Source organism: Cupressus sempervirens, chromosome 9, assembly GCF_028749045.1.
Source record: "Cupressus sempervirens isolate cs-2001-9-10 chromosome 9, ASM2874904v1, whole genome shotgun sequence".
In the NCBI taxonomy this organism is placed as follows: Eukaryota; Viridiplantae; Streptophyta; class Pinopsida; order Cupressales; family Cupressaceae; genus Cupressus; species Cupressus sempervirens.
The window spans coordinates 614,086,687-614,101,781 of record NC_143126.1 but is presented as its reverse complement, the minus strand read 5'-3'; the positions used below and the strand labels follow the sequence as shown (position 1 = coordinate 614,101,781).

The window sequence follows — 15,095 nt, the reverse complement described above, 5'->3', positions numbered from 1 at the left end:
CTCCCTTACCGATTTCTGGGAAAGCTTGGACCGCCCTCCAACGAAGACTTCTTTCCTACAAGTGGCCTGGTGGGTCGGTCCAGTCTTTATTCTATGGAATCTTTGGCTGGAAAGGAATCACAGAGTTTTTTGTGATGTCAAAACTAGCAACTCCCAATTGTGGAAGTTGATTCTTAATAGGCTCCAAGAGACGATATATGCAAACTGTGATATGGCAGTTAATATTGATTCTGGGGATCAAGGTATTGTGAGGAATTTGCACCTGAATGATAGCTGGTGGGGAGGCAGTCCCGGCAAACGATCGAGCCATGGTAAGCAGTGGGTGTGTAGAGATGGGAGATGGTCCCCTCCCCCGATAGGTTTCTTGAAGATCAATACAGATGGGTCTTCTCGGGGGAATCCTGGACATGCCAGTATTGGGGCTATTGGTAGAGGCAATGATGGTGGTGTAGTGTTTCTTTTCTCTGTTTATAAGGGTCAACATTCTAATAATTTGATGGAGGCCCTGGCTATTAAGGTTGCTATTGAGTGTGGCCTCTCGTTAGGGTGGCGGAAGATCATCTGTGAGTCTGACTCACAAATTGTTGTAGATATGTTGCACAACCAGAGGTTGGAAGATGTTAGTTGGCAACTTGCCTCTGTAGCCAGACAAATTTTGGGTCTTTGTCAGTTACTGGAATCTGTTGCCTTTCGTCATATCCCTCGAGAATGGAACAGAGTGGCAGATTGTCTGGCTAAGTGGGCGTCTAAGAATGAGGGTAAATGGGATATTAATAGTAGGGATGAGTTACCCACTGAGTACCTTGAGATGATTGATCTGATGCTCCTGGAGGACAGAAGTTTATAGTGTTGTGTTGGGCTGTTTAGCCTTTGCCTTGTATCTTGTTTGTGATTGAATAAATTTTTACCCCTCTTTTTTCAAAAATTAGCCAAATCCGAAATTACCATAAGCCCTCAAATTGAAATTTCAAAAAAAAAGTCATGTAGGCCTCCAATATAGCTTTAAATCTTCCCCATTGTGAACCACATAATTTACCTTGAATTTCACACCTCCTTGGCCTTAAAATACATTGAATTTAACACACAAAGGGGGCCAAATTAAATTTCCAAATTACACACACTCAGCCCAAAAATATGATTTTAATTTCAATTTCACTTCTTTTTAAAATTTTGAAATCCCCCCCCAAGGCAGTATAATATCAACTTAATCAAATTTTGCACTTCAATCCAATTTCAATTTTGCTAGAAAATTTTGATTTGCAATTAAAATAAATCCTTATTTGGCAATTCAATTTCACCATCAAAAAATTTATTTTCACTATCAAAGTTTTTTTAAGATTTCCAAAACAACCAAGTCCACAAATTCATTTTGAAAATGCTCAAGCTTATACAATTATATCAAATTTTCAAAAAATCCATCTAAGTCCAAAATTTGCAAATTTGTCCTACCAGATATTATTTTAGCCATTGAAAAAATGTTGTTGAATTTTGTTTGGCCTAAGGACAAAGTTACATGTTCCGGAAAATCAAGTTTAGCACTAGGTGAAAATAAATGAATCCCTCCTAGAGACCAAGACATCCAAGGTGTAAAATTACCAATTTGAAACCTCTGGACAACTCTAAAAATTCACTAAGGCAAACATAGACTTACAACACCTACGAAAATTGCCAAGGCCTGCTCGAAAAAGGGGGTGTCCCCAAAGTTTTGGGACGATGATGTGAAAACCTCACAACACACCTATGAAATCAAAACATTTTAAGCTCAAATTACCAACTTACTAAAAATAGTAAGTTTCTACAAATAGCAACTCTGCACTAAAAAACCCTTATTTAAAAAGACCAAAACAAGAATATTTTTTAGTGATACAAGATTGCCCTTGTACCCAAGATGCTCCTACATTAGACACCCAAGGTAATTTGAGAAGCGACCCTGTCACATCTCAAGGGTTTGGAGGGAAACCAAGATGGTTAACCTCCTCTCTTGTCAGCCAAGATAAATCTTCTATAGGTCGTCCTTTCCATTTAACCAAATATTCTTCATATGTCTTATTCCTTGTGTTTCTGCCAACACGACTATCCAATATATCTTCAATCTCTTTTGTAACTAAAGTAGTTGCTAAAATACTCCATTGTGCTTCTGTGACCTCATCTTCAACACCTCCTTCATGATACTCTCTCAAGTTTGAAATATTAAATACTGGTGAAATATTCAATTAACTAGGCAATTCTACTTCATAGGCATTTCCTAAGTCATGCTTCTTCAATGTCTTACATGGTCCAAACTTCTTCATTTTCAACTTATTATATGTTCCTACTGGAAATCGCTCTTTTCTCAAATGAACCATGACTTCATCCTCAACCTAAAATTCCTTATGCCTCATTTTCTCATCTTCTTTAACCTTGTATTGTGTATTCATTTTAGTGATATGCTTCCTTACCTCCTCATGAATGTTCTTTAAGTGTTCTATAAAATCCTCAGCTTAAGTGCTACTTGTCTCCCCTATGTCTAATTTCCTCAATTCAAAAGCATTTCTAAAATTTTTAGTTTCAACAGTTCAAAACTCTCATCTGCTTTTGAAGTCCACTTAAACTCCTTAACCCATCTCATTGTTTCAGTCAAGGGTCCACAAGCATTGCTAAAATTCCTTATAAACTTTCCGTAAAAGCTAGCCAAACCATGAAAAGATCTTACTTCAGTAGCACTCCTTGGAGCAGATCATTCAAGGATAGCCTTCACCTTCTCTGGGTCCATTTTTAGACCTTCTGTTGAAACTACAAATCCCAAATATACTAACTCCTCCATCACAAAACTGCAATTCTTCAAATTAATCAACAATTTCTCTTCCCTTAACTTCTCAAACACCATACGAATTTGTATTATATGCTCCTCCAACGTCTTAATAAATATCAAAATATCATCTAGCTAAACAATGACAAACTTACCCAAAAATTATTTCAATACCTCATTCATGAACCGCATGAATGTGCTCGGTGCATTGGTTAGCCCAAAAGGCATAAATAACCCCTCCTTTGTCTTAAAGGCAATCTTTCATTCATCTCCTTATCTGATACCACTAATGAAGGGCCGCTCTGATACCACTGATGAAGTGCCGCATTGATACCACTTGATGAAAGGTGCTCCCCTTAATACCACAAACACATAACAAAAATAGATGAACAACAATTTGCAAAAACATACAATGGGCTTCTTATTATCTCCAAAAGTATGGAATTACAAATTTCAAAAATACAACATGCAAAGCCACATGAGTGTTCTCCTTACAATATTTTGTGAGCCAAAACCACCACGAACAACCTAGAACTGCCTTAGAAAACCCTACGAGCCTTCTTTATATATGCAATTCTCCACCGCCTAAGAAGGTTCTAGAAATTTAGCACTAATCCTTGAGGCCGACCAACCCAACACTATTTTACTTTTCATATTTTATTACATTAGAGTTTGCCCACATAATTTCATTTTTATATTTTCAAGTAGCCCAACTTCTGGAGACAATAATTGTTTAACCATAGCTCTAATTGACTAAGATAACCACTTTTCAGAAAATGACATCTCTTGAACTACAACATTATAATTGCACAAGCATCGTCAACCAAGGTTTGACCTCGTTTCGAAGCATCTAAGGCCTTCAAAATTGAGTTCAAAGATTTTGTACCAAAAGTCCTCAATAACTTCACCAATACAGATGATACTGCAATGAAACTCAACTACCAGGATGATATATCTAAGATGAACCTCCACTTGTGACATCAAAACATTATGAGCTCAAATGACCAACTTACTAAAAATAGTAAGCTTCCACAAATGGTAACTCCACACTGAAAAACCCTTACTGATAAAGGCCAGAACAAAAATATTTTTGGGTGATGTAAGATTGCCCTTACACCCAAGATGCTCCTTCATCAATTATTATTGTGTTTTGACATTCATTACAATAAGGAGGTCAGTCCTAGAAGGTATTAGCTATTTAACATGAAGGCATTTAATAGCCTAATATGTTGTCAAGGATAATTACAGTTTCAATAAAAAAATGTTATCATAGACTTCATTATATTAGGGCTATATATATGAATATACGTTATTTTAATTAAAAAAATCCTCTTTGCTAGATTAGACATTAATAGTCAACAAATCACACATTAGCAATATTACTTTGTCATATTACTATTGTCATTACCATTATTATTGTTGTTAAGGTCTTTAGTATTGTTTTTATCATAACAAAATTATGATTATATAAATTGAATTTCCACTATAATTAATATCCTTCAATTTTTTGTCAGCATAAATATTCAATTATCAATATAGACCACAATTTAGTTATATTTTGATATCATCAAGAGTAATAATAGATATTTAATCATACAAAACTATGTTGAAATATTATATTGAAATTCTCTAATAGACACACTTTCCTCCAATATTATTTAATAAAAGGGTAACAATTGCAATCAATTAAACATATTTAGGACATTTGTCATTCACAACACTTCTAATGAGAGTTCTCTTGATAAGTAGAAGGTCATCAATGCATATTTGTATGTAGGCACAAAAGATATGTTATTACATTGCTCCATTAACAATGGTATGCATTCTAGTCGTTATAAGATTTATCAATTAATGTAGAAAGACTATGTTATACTGCTTTTTAAAATAAGTAGATAGTAACTAGGTTCTACAAAATCGATAGTAGTAATAAAAGACATTTATTAAGTATTATTGTTTCCCCTCATAAGAAATTAGTTTGTATAAGAATATTAGCTATGGTCAATGCTAATTTTATTAACACTGTCAAAGCGCCAACCAAACTCAAGCCCCAAAAGGAGATCCTAAACACGAATCAAGCACACAACCAAAATGGTGGGCATTACAAGATATATAAGTGTTTCGCATTGGCCTCCAAATGTAACTATTAAAAGTTAAACCTTTGAAGAACGATGGTTGAAATATGTTTTTCATATACTATTTTTGCTATAAAACCATGCATTTTCTCTTTCAAGATGTCATTTTTTTATTTAATACATTTTGTTATTGAATTTTACAAAAAATATGTTTCTTTAAGAGATTTATATTTTTGTTCTTTCTAAGTTGTCAAGTTTTCCTCAAGTTTTTGTTGAGTTTTCTCCAAGTTTTTGCCAGGTTGAAAATTTTGGGCTTGTCGAGTACTCTCTGAGTTCGAGTCTGAAAGCTATGTTTTAAACAATTAAATTTTGTTAAAATTTAGAGTTTTAGTGATGTAGTCTCAAAACATTATTGAAAACCATCACAATGCAAAAAATAGTTACAACTCTATGCCACTTATATGCACAAAAAAACTTTGTATCTCACGAAAATAGAAATGGTGAAAAAATAAAAATAGAAATGCTTTCTTTAACACTCAAGCTCTTCACTGAAAGTGCACACAGATAACTATTTGTGATTCAAACACTCTAAATTCTAAAAAAAGTTAATAGTTCCAAGCTTACAAACAATCTCAATAAGCGAAACAATCATCAACCAGGGCATCCAAATTGTTGGAGCTGTCCCTTTGCAATCAAGGCACCAACTTCCCTTCCATCTTGCACAAGTCTTGGTACTTCAGATTTCACTTGCTTTAATAGAAAATGAAGGATTTTGTAGTTCATAAGAAAATCAATATATTTTATCCATAATATTAAGAGAGGTATATATACATAACTTTGGTTTTTTGATCTGCCCAGAGTATACATTTATATTTTTAGCCTCATATCCCTTATCTTCCTCAACTACAAGCCATGTGCAATACAAGTTTGAACAAATCACCAAACCACCTTACAGATACAGTTTAATTAACTTCAACTAGGATAGATTTAAATAATATAGTGCCTTTTTCTATTTACCATGGCCCCGCCTCAATAATAATTAAACATACTATGGTGTAAGACAAATATCCTAACAAACAAATAAATGGATGGAGGATAGATGGACAGAAACAAAAAAAACAAGTTTTACCGAGACTCACCACACACGCTGCAAAAACAGCTCCTGGGGTTGGCCTGGTCTCTTCAAGGATAGCCTCTGTATCCTGGAAACAGGCAATCAATTTCAATGGCATATTAGATGCTCAAGGCATTATCTAGCTAACCCAAACTTTTTGAATGAGGATGTAAATCAGGAAATAAATAATGTTTGTTATTTTTAGTGCAGACATGCCAAGATGTAAAGAACAATCCAAATTTTAATTGTCATCCCAAACATTGCCCCTCAAATTGTTGATCACAGAAAATTAAAACCAAGAGTGCATTCAACATCAAGTTATTGAAAGACAAGTGCTATATATCTCATTTAGTTAATTGATAATCTAGTAGATTTTCTGAAACACTTGATTCCAGACCTTTTAAGATGAACAATACTCAGAAAGACATATTCACTATATAAAATTTACTTGTTCTATTTTGGACATTACCAGAAAAAAATACAAGCTACATAACTTCTATTTGAAGCTAAATATGTTTGATCTAGTCTGAGTGTTAACTAAATCCTTTGAACAGAAAATGAAGAATTTGTTTGAGCTATTCTTAAAAATAAGTAATGTGAAAATTCTGTCTAAGTCAACATCATATCATATTATTCTCAAAACTAAAGTCCATTAGTCTCAGCAATATCCTTAAACATGAAATATCGTCACCAACATTTGACCAGTGCTTAACTATGTGGACCAACAATTTGATTACAATACTATATTAAAACATCACAATAAAAAAAATTTGGTCAAGCCACTATGATTGAAATTAATCCTTGCATATTTCACTAATCACACTGATATATACTTCCCAGAAGTCAAGATCATTAGATTACCTCTTTCAAGATTGTCAAGGGGGTCTCCATTTTCATCTCTTTAACACGAAGACCATCAGCTACCCAAGATTGAAAGCCTCCTTTAATCAGATATGGTTTCTGTATTGTCACTAATTTGATTTGGCTTTCATTGAGAATAGAGGTGCAAAAAAAAGAAATTTTGTACTAATTCCAATAGAAGATTTGTTGCACATGCAAATTTTTTTTAAAAATATCTTCTGGTATCTGTAATACTTCACTTTGGGTTACAAACATGGACATCTATGGCTGACTACCAATTTACCAAAACCAAATGTTAAGTCCATCAACCCATCACCGTCATCTGTGCATTAAGAATATACCTTGATTCCAAGCTTTCTCAAAGCTCTAGCCACTTTTTTGGATTGCGATCCATTTGCATCCATAATTAACACCTTTGAACTCCCCTATTACAATTCACTTATATCTGTAAATGAATGTGTTAAGCACTATTGAACTTGAAAGAGAAGGAAAATATCAAAAAGACATGATAATTGACATGCTCAAATATACCACACCAAAATCATACATAATGAGAAGCAATCCATCTTAGGTGAGCATACATTTACAATTTTCAGATTTCTGATAACAGCTGCTGTCAAGATATCGTCGATTTCATTTGCATTCTTCAGCAACTTTTTAACAGAACCTTCCACCTGGTAAAATACAATAGTGCCAATGTCAAGCTAATGTCTTGAAAATTGTAAGCATTTTATATCTGCTTACAAAAATATACCAAAGGAAAGGCATATTCAAATTAATTCAAGAAATATTGGAAAGATAAAATGTATAATGAAAAGGAGCACCAATCTCAATTTTGTATACTTGCATGATTTGCTACTGAATTGATCTAATGTCTGAATAATTTGCCTACCTGATTACAGATTCTTCTAAATCATATCCATTAAACTAAACAGTTTTAATTTAGACAAGGTAGTAGCAATGGCCATCTATAAATATTGTTGTTGAACATTCTCTACCGCTGGAAAATTGTGCAACCCTTTAAACCCAAAACGTAAAACCGCAGATAAGCAGTTTCTAGGTTTTCTCCATTTCGGAATTTTACAAGCAACTCCAATTATTAGTAGCCTTGTGATTAAGATTTACACTGGCGGTAGATACAAATCTGGGTGGTTTGGAAAAACCTTTGAAACAAACACATCATTAACTTTAAAATTCTTACAAAAACATTTTATGCTGCCAAATCGTCATTCCTACCTAAAGAACAGCAAACAACTATATTATTCTCTTCCAATTGCTGGTTTTTTTATCAATGACTTCAACAATGAAGATGGCTGTGATGCTGACTTTGGTACTTTAGCACAAACCATCTTTCGAGAACATGTTTTTTATTTGTTGTGTTTGGCCCTTTCACATAAGTTCATGTCAATCTTGCTATGTGACAGCACACAGACTCCCAAAAGAACTATCTCCATAATGACAATATATTTGTACTTATATTATTCACTTAATACATGATATAGATAAAATATACATATCCAATCCGGACACCTACTTAAAGTTCAAACTCCAAAAGAACCTTGAATGGGCTCTCATAAGCATTCAAATGATCGTTCAACTCTTTATGTCCCTTAAGTTTAAATGAGTACTTGAATCCATAGTTGGAGAACTCAGACTCCGCAGACCAAAAAATTGGATTCTGACTTGGACTCAGACTCATGGAAAACTCAGGCAAAGATTAAACAAGGACTTGACAAAAGAAAGAAACTGTAGGTTTACAAAAAAAAAAAAATCAATGCATTTACAGAACATAAGAACCATTATTGAAACAATACATGTCATATGAAATCCCAAACACTCAATAGTTGAAATTTATAACAGAAGCATGATTTATAAATGTTTACAAAATTACCCCCCATTTTGTAATTGTAGATACCATCAGGGGGATGTAAGCTGATATTCTCTTCCTTGATGGTAGTTATGTTTCTCAGTCAGTGATGCCATAGATGGCTGTTTTGGTCTATTATGTACTCTTTGCTACACTATCTTAATAGGAAAAATGTAAAACACCCTCCACCTTACTAGTCCAAACATGAAGGTCGTACTGAACAAAGACAAGATAATTGATTTTCTTATGGGTCAACCTATTTCTCTTCTGCATGTGAATGTTCTCAAATAAACTCGAATTCCGTTCACAGTCAGAAGCACTACATGACTGGGACCAAATACAAATGGCTATCTTTTGAAGATTAGGTGTGCCAACACCTTAATTCTCCCACCATAAATATACAAAAAAACATTTAGAAATATTAGAAATTTAGAATTGAGTAAAATATGTAACAATCAATATCAAGTTTCTAATTTTTTATACTAATGTGGAACAAAATGTTTTTAACTGGTTGTTTTTCACTCCTATCAATTGCTTTTTCTATAGAGAAAAGTCTTCCCTTTGCACCCCCATAGATCTTCACCAATGAACATTTCCAGATTCATGAATAAGAATTGTCAAGCTCAACAATTAACATTTGTAAATTCATGAATAAGACATAGAAAGTATCAAATCTCGCCTCCAGCTCATCAAGAATTTTGTCTCTCAATTCACAATCAAGTGTCATCTTATCAATGCATGTAACAACACCTGCTATGACCTCCTCATCAACCTTAAGTGAATCAAAGAAGTAGAATTTTGAGTTCAACAAATAGGCCAAGGCATTTATCAAGTGAAGGAGATGGTTTGTCCACCTATGATCAATGATGCAGGAAAGGATTTCATATTTTCTTGAATTTCCGTTATAGAAATGTGAAATGGCCTCTTTGGCCCTATTTATGTTGTACTGACACTTTTCCCCAAGATTCAAATATGTAATTGCAAAAGAATTCGTAGATTAAATAGTTATGTTAAGATCAATTATAAGATGTGATCAATTTAAATTAAATATGGATAGCCAAAGTAACTGTGACATGAAATAATCTTTAACAAGAATTACAAGGACAATTGTTAACAAAACGAACTTAATAACATAGCCAAATTATTCAACCATATTATCATCAATCATATATATTAAACCTTCTCCAAATTAAAAACTGTCAAAGTTTCCAAATACTATCTCAACCTTGAGCACTTGGAATGGTCAATTCCCACTGTAAGAAGATTTGTGCGGTTGTGGGTCTTTTATGGCTATAGCACCCCCGAAGGTAATTGTTTCTTACGTAGACCCCAATCTACCTTCATGGCATAAATAACATAACCCTGGCCTAGACACTCCCGAGTGTACACTATACCTTGAGTTGGACACACACTGTATGCCCCTCCCCCAAATGCCTCATAGCCCACCAAGTCACCACCTTCTTTTTCTTCTTCCATGAGTGATCTCCTTCCCCTTCCCAAGTCTCACATAATGACTTATATAGCCTTCTAAGGGGAGGTTTCCAAACCATTGCACCCTTTTGAAAAGGTCACCTTTAATTACACTTTAATAAACATAATCACTCTTTTCTTTTGATAGTGTTTTTGATAAATATTCTTTATTAGTGTGTCTCTAATATTCTTGATTATAACATCCTTTAGTTTTTATCTCCCCTCTTAATCCTAGAAAGATTATATTATAACTTCTTTTTCTTTTGGAGAAATAGTCACATAACAATTCTTTCCCTATAATTTAGTTGTTGTCCTCAATAGCATTGATTAGATATGTCTACATCACAACTGAGAAACATATATGATTAATAATTGAATACGAAAAAGTTTGAATATTTATACTTCATCAAATACATTAATTTCTTCTTTTGATCCATAGATCTCTTTTATTTTATTTTATTTCAACTAGCAAACAATTTGAAGAGAATCATTTGCTCAATCAAAATTACAATGACAAATAATTAAACATGTATCTTATAAGTATACCACAAATTTATAAATGCAAAAATTCACAATGTTCTATCTCATATATTTCAAGTTCAGCAATTTATCTTTTTATGCAATTTATTTTCTTCCATATAGATTTTTGTTTTCAACATGTAACTTCAATATTGAATTTTAAAGAATTCATTCTATGTTGACGTAACATTTACATACTGAATTGCATGCATATCCCTACAATGCAATTACTTATCATTACATATTCAACATATATCCTAAGATGATAATAATTCATTCCAGACAACATGAGCATCCTCTTTTGCTATAGATTAAATCAAATGTACAACATTATTTGGTTGATTAAGTCCAATAATAAAGTAAAATAGATAAAGATAACATGTATATATGCATTGTTTTTGAAATAAAAAGAGACCAAAAACGAGGTGGTCGGCCCTTACAACCAAAAAACTGGTAACCAGCACATTACCAGTAGAGACCAACTAAGGACATTAACGAAATAAACTAGAGTTCCGCTTAACCACAGTAATACTTATGCATGTTACCAACCAGCATAATACTATGAACAAAACCATCTAAACTATAGAAGAAGTCTAAAATGTCTATCATACTACGAAAGTTCATCATAAAAACTACTGACATAACCATGCCAACCCAAGTCTGAGCAAATAGCTGGATACCAACAAATCCAGAAACAACATATAAACATATAAAACTTGGATCCGAGGATCCCCTTAAACTAAAAAACTTAATTCACAGTTTTCTCCTTTCCCTTCACCGCTAGCAGAATCCGAGCCCAGTCATCAGCCAGGAATTTAAAGAGGAGCTTATGATCCTCCATATCCATTCCAGTATCTTCCTTCTCCTGTGCCAACAGTTGGAAGGTGGTGGCAGCAGCGTGGGTGACCTTTAGGGAAAATTTAGAGAAGGGGAAGAACCCTTCTTCTAAAATTTTAACCCTCTTTTCCAATTTGGCATACACCTTCAATTGCTCCTCAATCTCTTCCTTATTATCTGTTTCCACCTTTTTAGCTTCCTCTTTAGCATTTTGCACCTGGTTATCATCCTGCAAAAGCCTTGGGTTAGTAAAAACCTTAAATTTTTCTTTGGCCGGGGAGGAAATAGTGATGGGGGAAGTGTCCACTTTGCTGCTATCCTCACAGAAGGTAATGGGTTGAAGGGTGAAGCTGGCAGAAACATGGGTAGTCTCCGTGGTTGCAGCATTACCAACAAACTGGGCATTGTCAATAGAATTGTCCACCAAGTTAACACTTTTGTCTACCTCCTCCTTTCCTTCTTCTCTTTCGGAATCCTCCTCCTCCCCTTCTTCTTCATTATTTTCTGCGCTCTCTTCTTCAGCCTCCTCAACCCAAAATCTGTTGGATTTTTGTTTTTACCTTGCCTGGGATTGGGCAATTCTTCCAGACCTTCTCCTAGCCTTTCCCTCATCCTCCTCCTTCAAGGAGTCCTCTTCCACCTCCATGGGTTTTTCCATTTTAATTTTTTTACTACCCTTTTGTTCCCCAACCATATCAAGTTTTTTCTTTTTCTTATTTTCACGACTAGGGGAGGGTTGCGGGGTATGAATTTTAGTTCCAGTACTGGTGCTCCGGGGTGAATTCTGACAGTGGCACTGGTTGTCAACCACCACCACCCTAGGTGGGCAAAGGGCAAGATGGAATTGGTATAGGCGAAAGATAAGGCCTTGGTGGATAATGGTAATGTTTTGCCCTTTATTTCTCTTCTCCCTCTCATCACTGACCATATCTTCAAGAGAATGTAGCAGAAAAAACAGGATAGAAATAAAATCCCTAATCTTAAAATGATTCAACAAAGGGAAATGATAGTAGTAGCAAACACCGAACCTGCCCTCCAGCGTCAGATATTTCATAAGAACCAGGCACACATCATCCCATGGAGCTGACAGCTTGTCCCTCTTAAATCCTCTATAGCGCACTGGTTCCTCACCGTCTGCAAAAAAACTGTTCATATTGGCCTTGTCTGCAGTTTTAGTGACCTTTTTCCATTTTTTCCCTCTCATTGAAAGACCAGTAGCCATGGCAATCACTTCCTCATTCACTTGAAAAGTGATTCCATTAATGGTGACCTTGCGGTCATTCCACCCATTGACAAACTAGAGGGCACAATTCTCATCATACCCCGCCATCAACTGCATGTAGGGTAGAAAGCCCCTCTCTTTCAACAAAAACCATGTGGCCATCCTATCTTTGAAGTTCTCCATTTTCGTGGGCTCCAGCCTATTCAAGGCCCTGCCCATATCTATCCCACCAATTTCCCGTTCCCCCAATTCAGTGATGCGCATCAGAACCTCCTTGTTTGCGAAAGCACTGCACCTACTATCAACCCTAAGTCTTTCAACAATGAGCAAAAAGGTTTTACAGTCCCGTGCTTGATAAGCTTCAAAATCCCATGCGAATTCATTATAGGATTCGTGATTGTATAGTATCATAATTTTAACACCCTGAAAATCTCTGACAATCTGATAAATGATATCATTCGTACTTTTAAATGGGGCGAAATTTGAATTCCGCGATGGGTTACCATAATGATGAAGTGACATTCCTCTTAATTTGCATTCACTCATATTTCCGTTTGTATGGCCATGTCTCCTCATTTCCCTAAAACCTTTCTTAAATTTAGCACACTTCGACTCACACTTGCCAAATTTGGCCCCAGCATTAAATTTTATAGTCATTATTAAATGATACTCCCTCCTCTTTCCTTGTTTATCAAGGACATAATATTTTCATTAAGATTCTTCATATTCCTCCAGCACGTGACTACCGTGGAATTAAACCCCATAGCAGCCGTCGCATACCTTATTTCCTTCCCTGTAGATGTGTTGCAGGTGGACTCTTTCCATCCCATCTAAAATATGCCTGATATCCATAATGATAGTCTGGATCTTCCATCTTGGTTGGGACACCCCATCAACCAAATCAATGATTAATTTGGGGTCCCCTTCTATTGTTATTTCCTTAAGTTGCATTTCACTAATCAGCTGCAGCCCCCAGAACAAAGCCATTGCCTCAGCTAGATTATTACTTCCATTTCCCACCTTGCCAGCATAGACTAACAGCGCATCACCATTCCTATCTCGCAACACACCACCCGCTGCTCCAATACCTCCTCTAGCAGCACCATCGAAATTTAGTTTAAATTGTGTAAGAGTAGGTGGTTTCCATCTCGTTCGCTGTCTCCTTAACATTTTTGAGTTGTCAAAAAGGTAAAAATCCTCATGACAACCCCATTTTTCTGCAATTTGTCCTTCTTGCCTACTTGTTTCTTCCTTTAGCTTTTTACATTTGTCAACCCTTATATTTTCCTTCAGCAATTTCTCCATTATTTCAAAAACCACCTCCACCAATTTTTCCTCCTCCCTGAATATTCTGTTATTTCTTTAATTTCATATATGCTAGAAAATATATGGTGGAACAATTTTCCATAGGAAGATCAATCTTGGGTGATAGAAAGGACAGCACCAGTTTTCCATGAATTGACCCAGATTGTCCTTCATAACCCAATCTAGACCAAATCTTTCCCAGACCCTAGGCCATATCCATACGGCATAATGGCATTCAAGGAATAGGTGAGCAATGCTCTCCTCCTTTTCCTTGCAAAGATAACAACGTTTTACTATATAAAAGCCGCTTCTTTTCAGATTGTCTAAGGTTAAAATTTTGCCATGCTAAACCGTTCACCAAAAAAAGTTGATTTTAGGAAGAAGGTTACAAATCCAAACCTTACTCCACCATGGTGGGTGGGGGTCCTTGCTAAAAAGGCGTTTGTAAGACGATTTGACTGTGAAGCTACCACTTGAAGTTAAGTCCTCGACTGTAGTGTCCTCCTGGAACAGAATTGGGGGTCTCTGTGCTCCTAACAACTCTTCCAACTCCTTTAGTAGCTGAATATCCTCCTGAGAGTAAGTATCTTTATAAAGTTTCTTTCAATTCCTCCTCTGATCAGTATAGTCTTTTACGTTCCTTCCCATGTCTTCTTTAAGTAACTCCATTAATCTTTTGAATTTGTTGAAGACCAACAGTTTCCCTCCCATCCAATTGTCTTCCCAAAATCTAATGTTATGACCATTCCCCACTATCCACCTTGTCCCTTCTCTCAATAATCCTCTACTCCTAACAATATTCATCTTAGAGCCTCCTGGGAGGTCATTATTGAATAGGTTCCAATTGAAGGGGGAATTTGACAAATATTTAGCTTTCATTATATTACCCCAATCAGTGTTGTCTTCTCCCAATCTCTAGCCAATCTTCGTAAGAAGAGCCTTGTTAAGGTCACGAAGTCTTCTTATCCCCAACCCCCCCTTTTCCTTTGGCTTGCACACCTCTTCCCAATTAACCAAACTCAGTTTATTTTTCTCTTCTG

The 15,095-nt window shown here is 35.3% G+C and overlaps 1 protein-coding gene across 3 annotated transcripts in view; it reads right to left on the bottom strand.

The window, feature by feature from the left end:
- Positions 1-15,095, bottom strand: part of LOC149540188 (Rhodanese/Cell cycle control phosphatase superfamily protein) — a 108,460-nt gene that overhangs the window by 32,332 nt on the left and 61,033 nt on the right. For all 3 annotated transcript variants that reach the window (XR_016356371.1, XM_089801338.1, XM_089801339.1), the window contains exons 6-9: positions 7,417-7,509; positions 7,177-7,260; positions 6,836-6,934; positions 6,000-6,062 (exon numbers count right to left, since the gene is read on the bottom strand). Coding sequence is in view for 2 of the 3 variants with exons in the window: in XM_089801338.1 (XP_089657464.1) it covers positions 6,000-6,062; positions 6,836-6,934; positions 7,177-7,260; positions 7,417-7,509 (339 nt within the window). In the remaining variant the exon portion in view is untranslated. The remainder of the gene's footprint in view (positions 1-5,999; positions 6,063-6,835; positions 6,935-7,176; positions 7,261-7,416; positions 7,510-15,095) is intronic.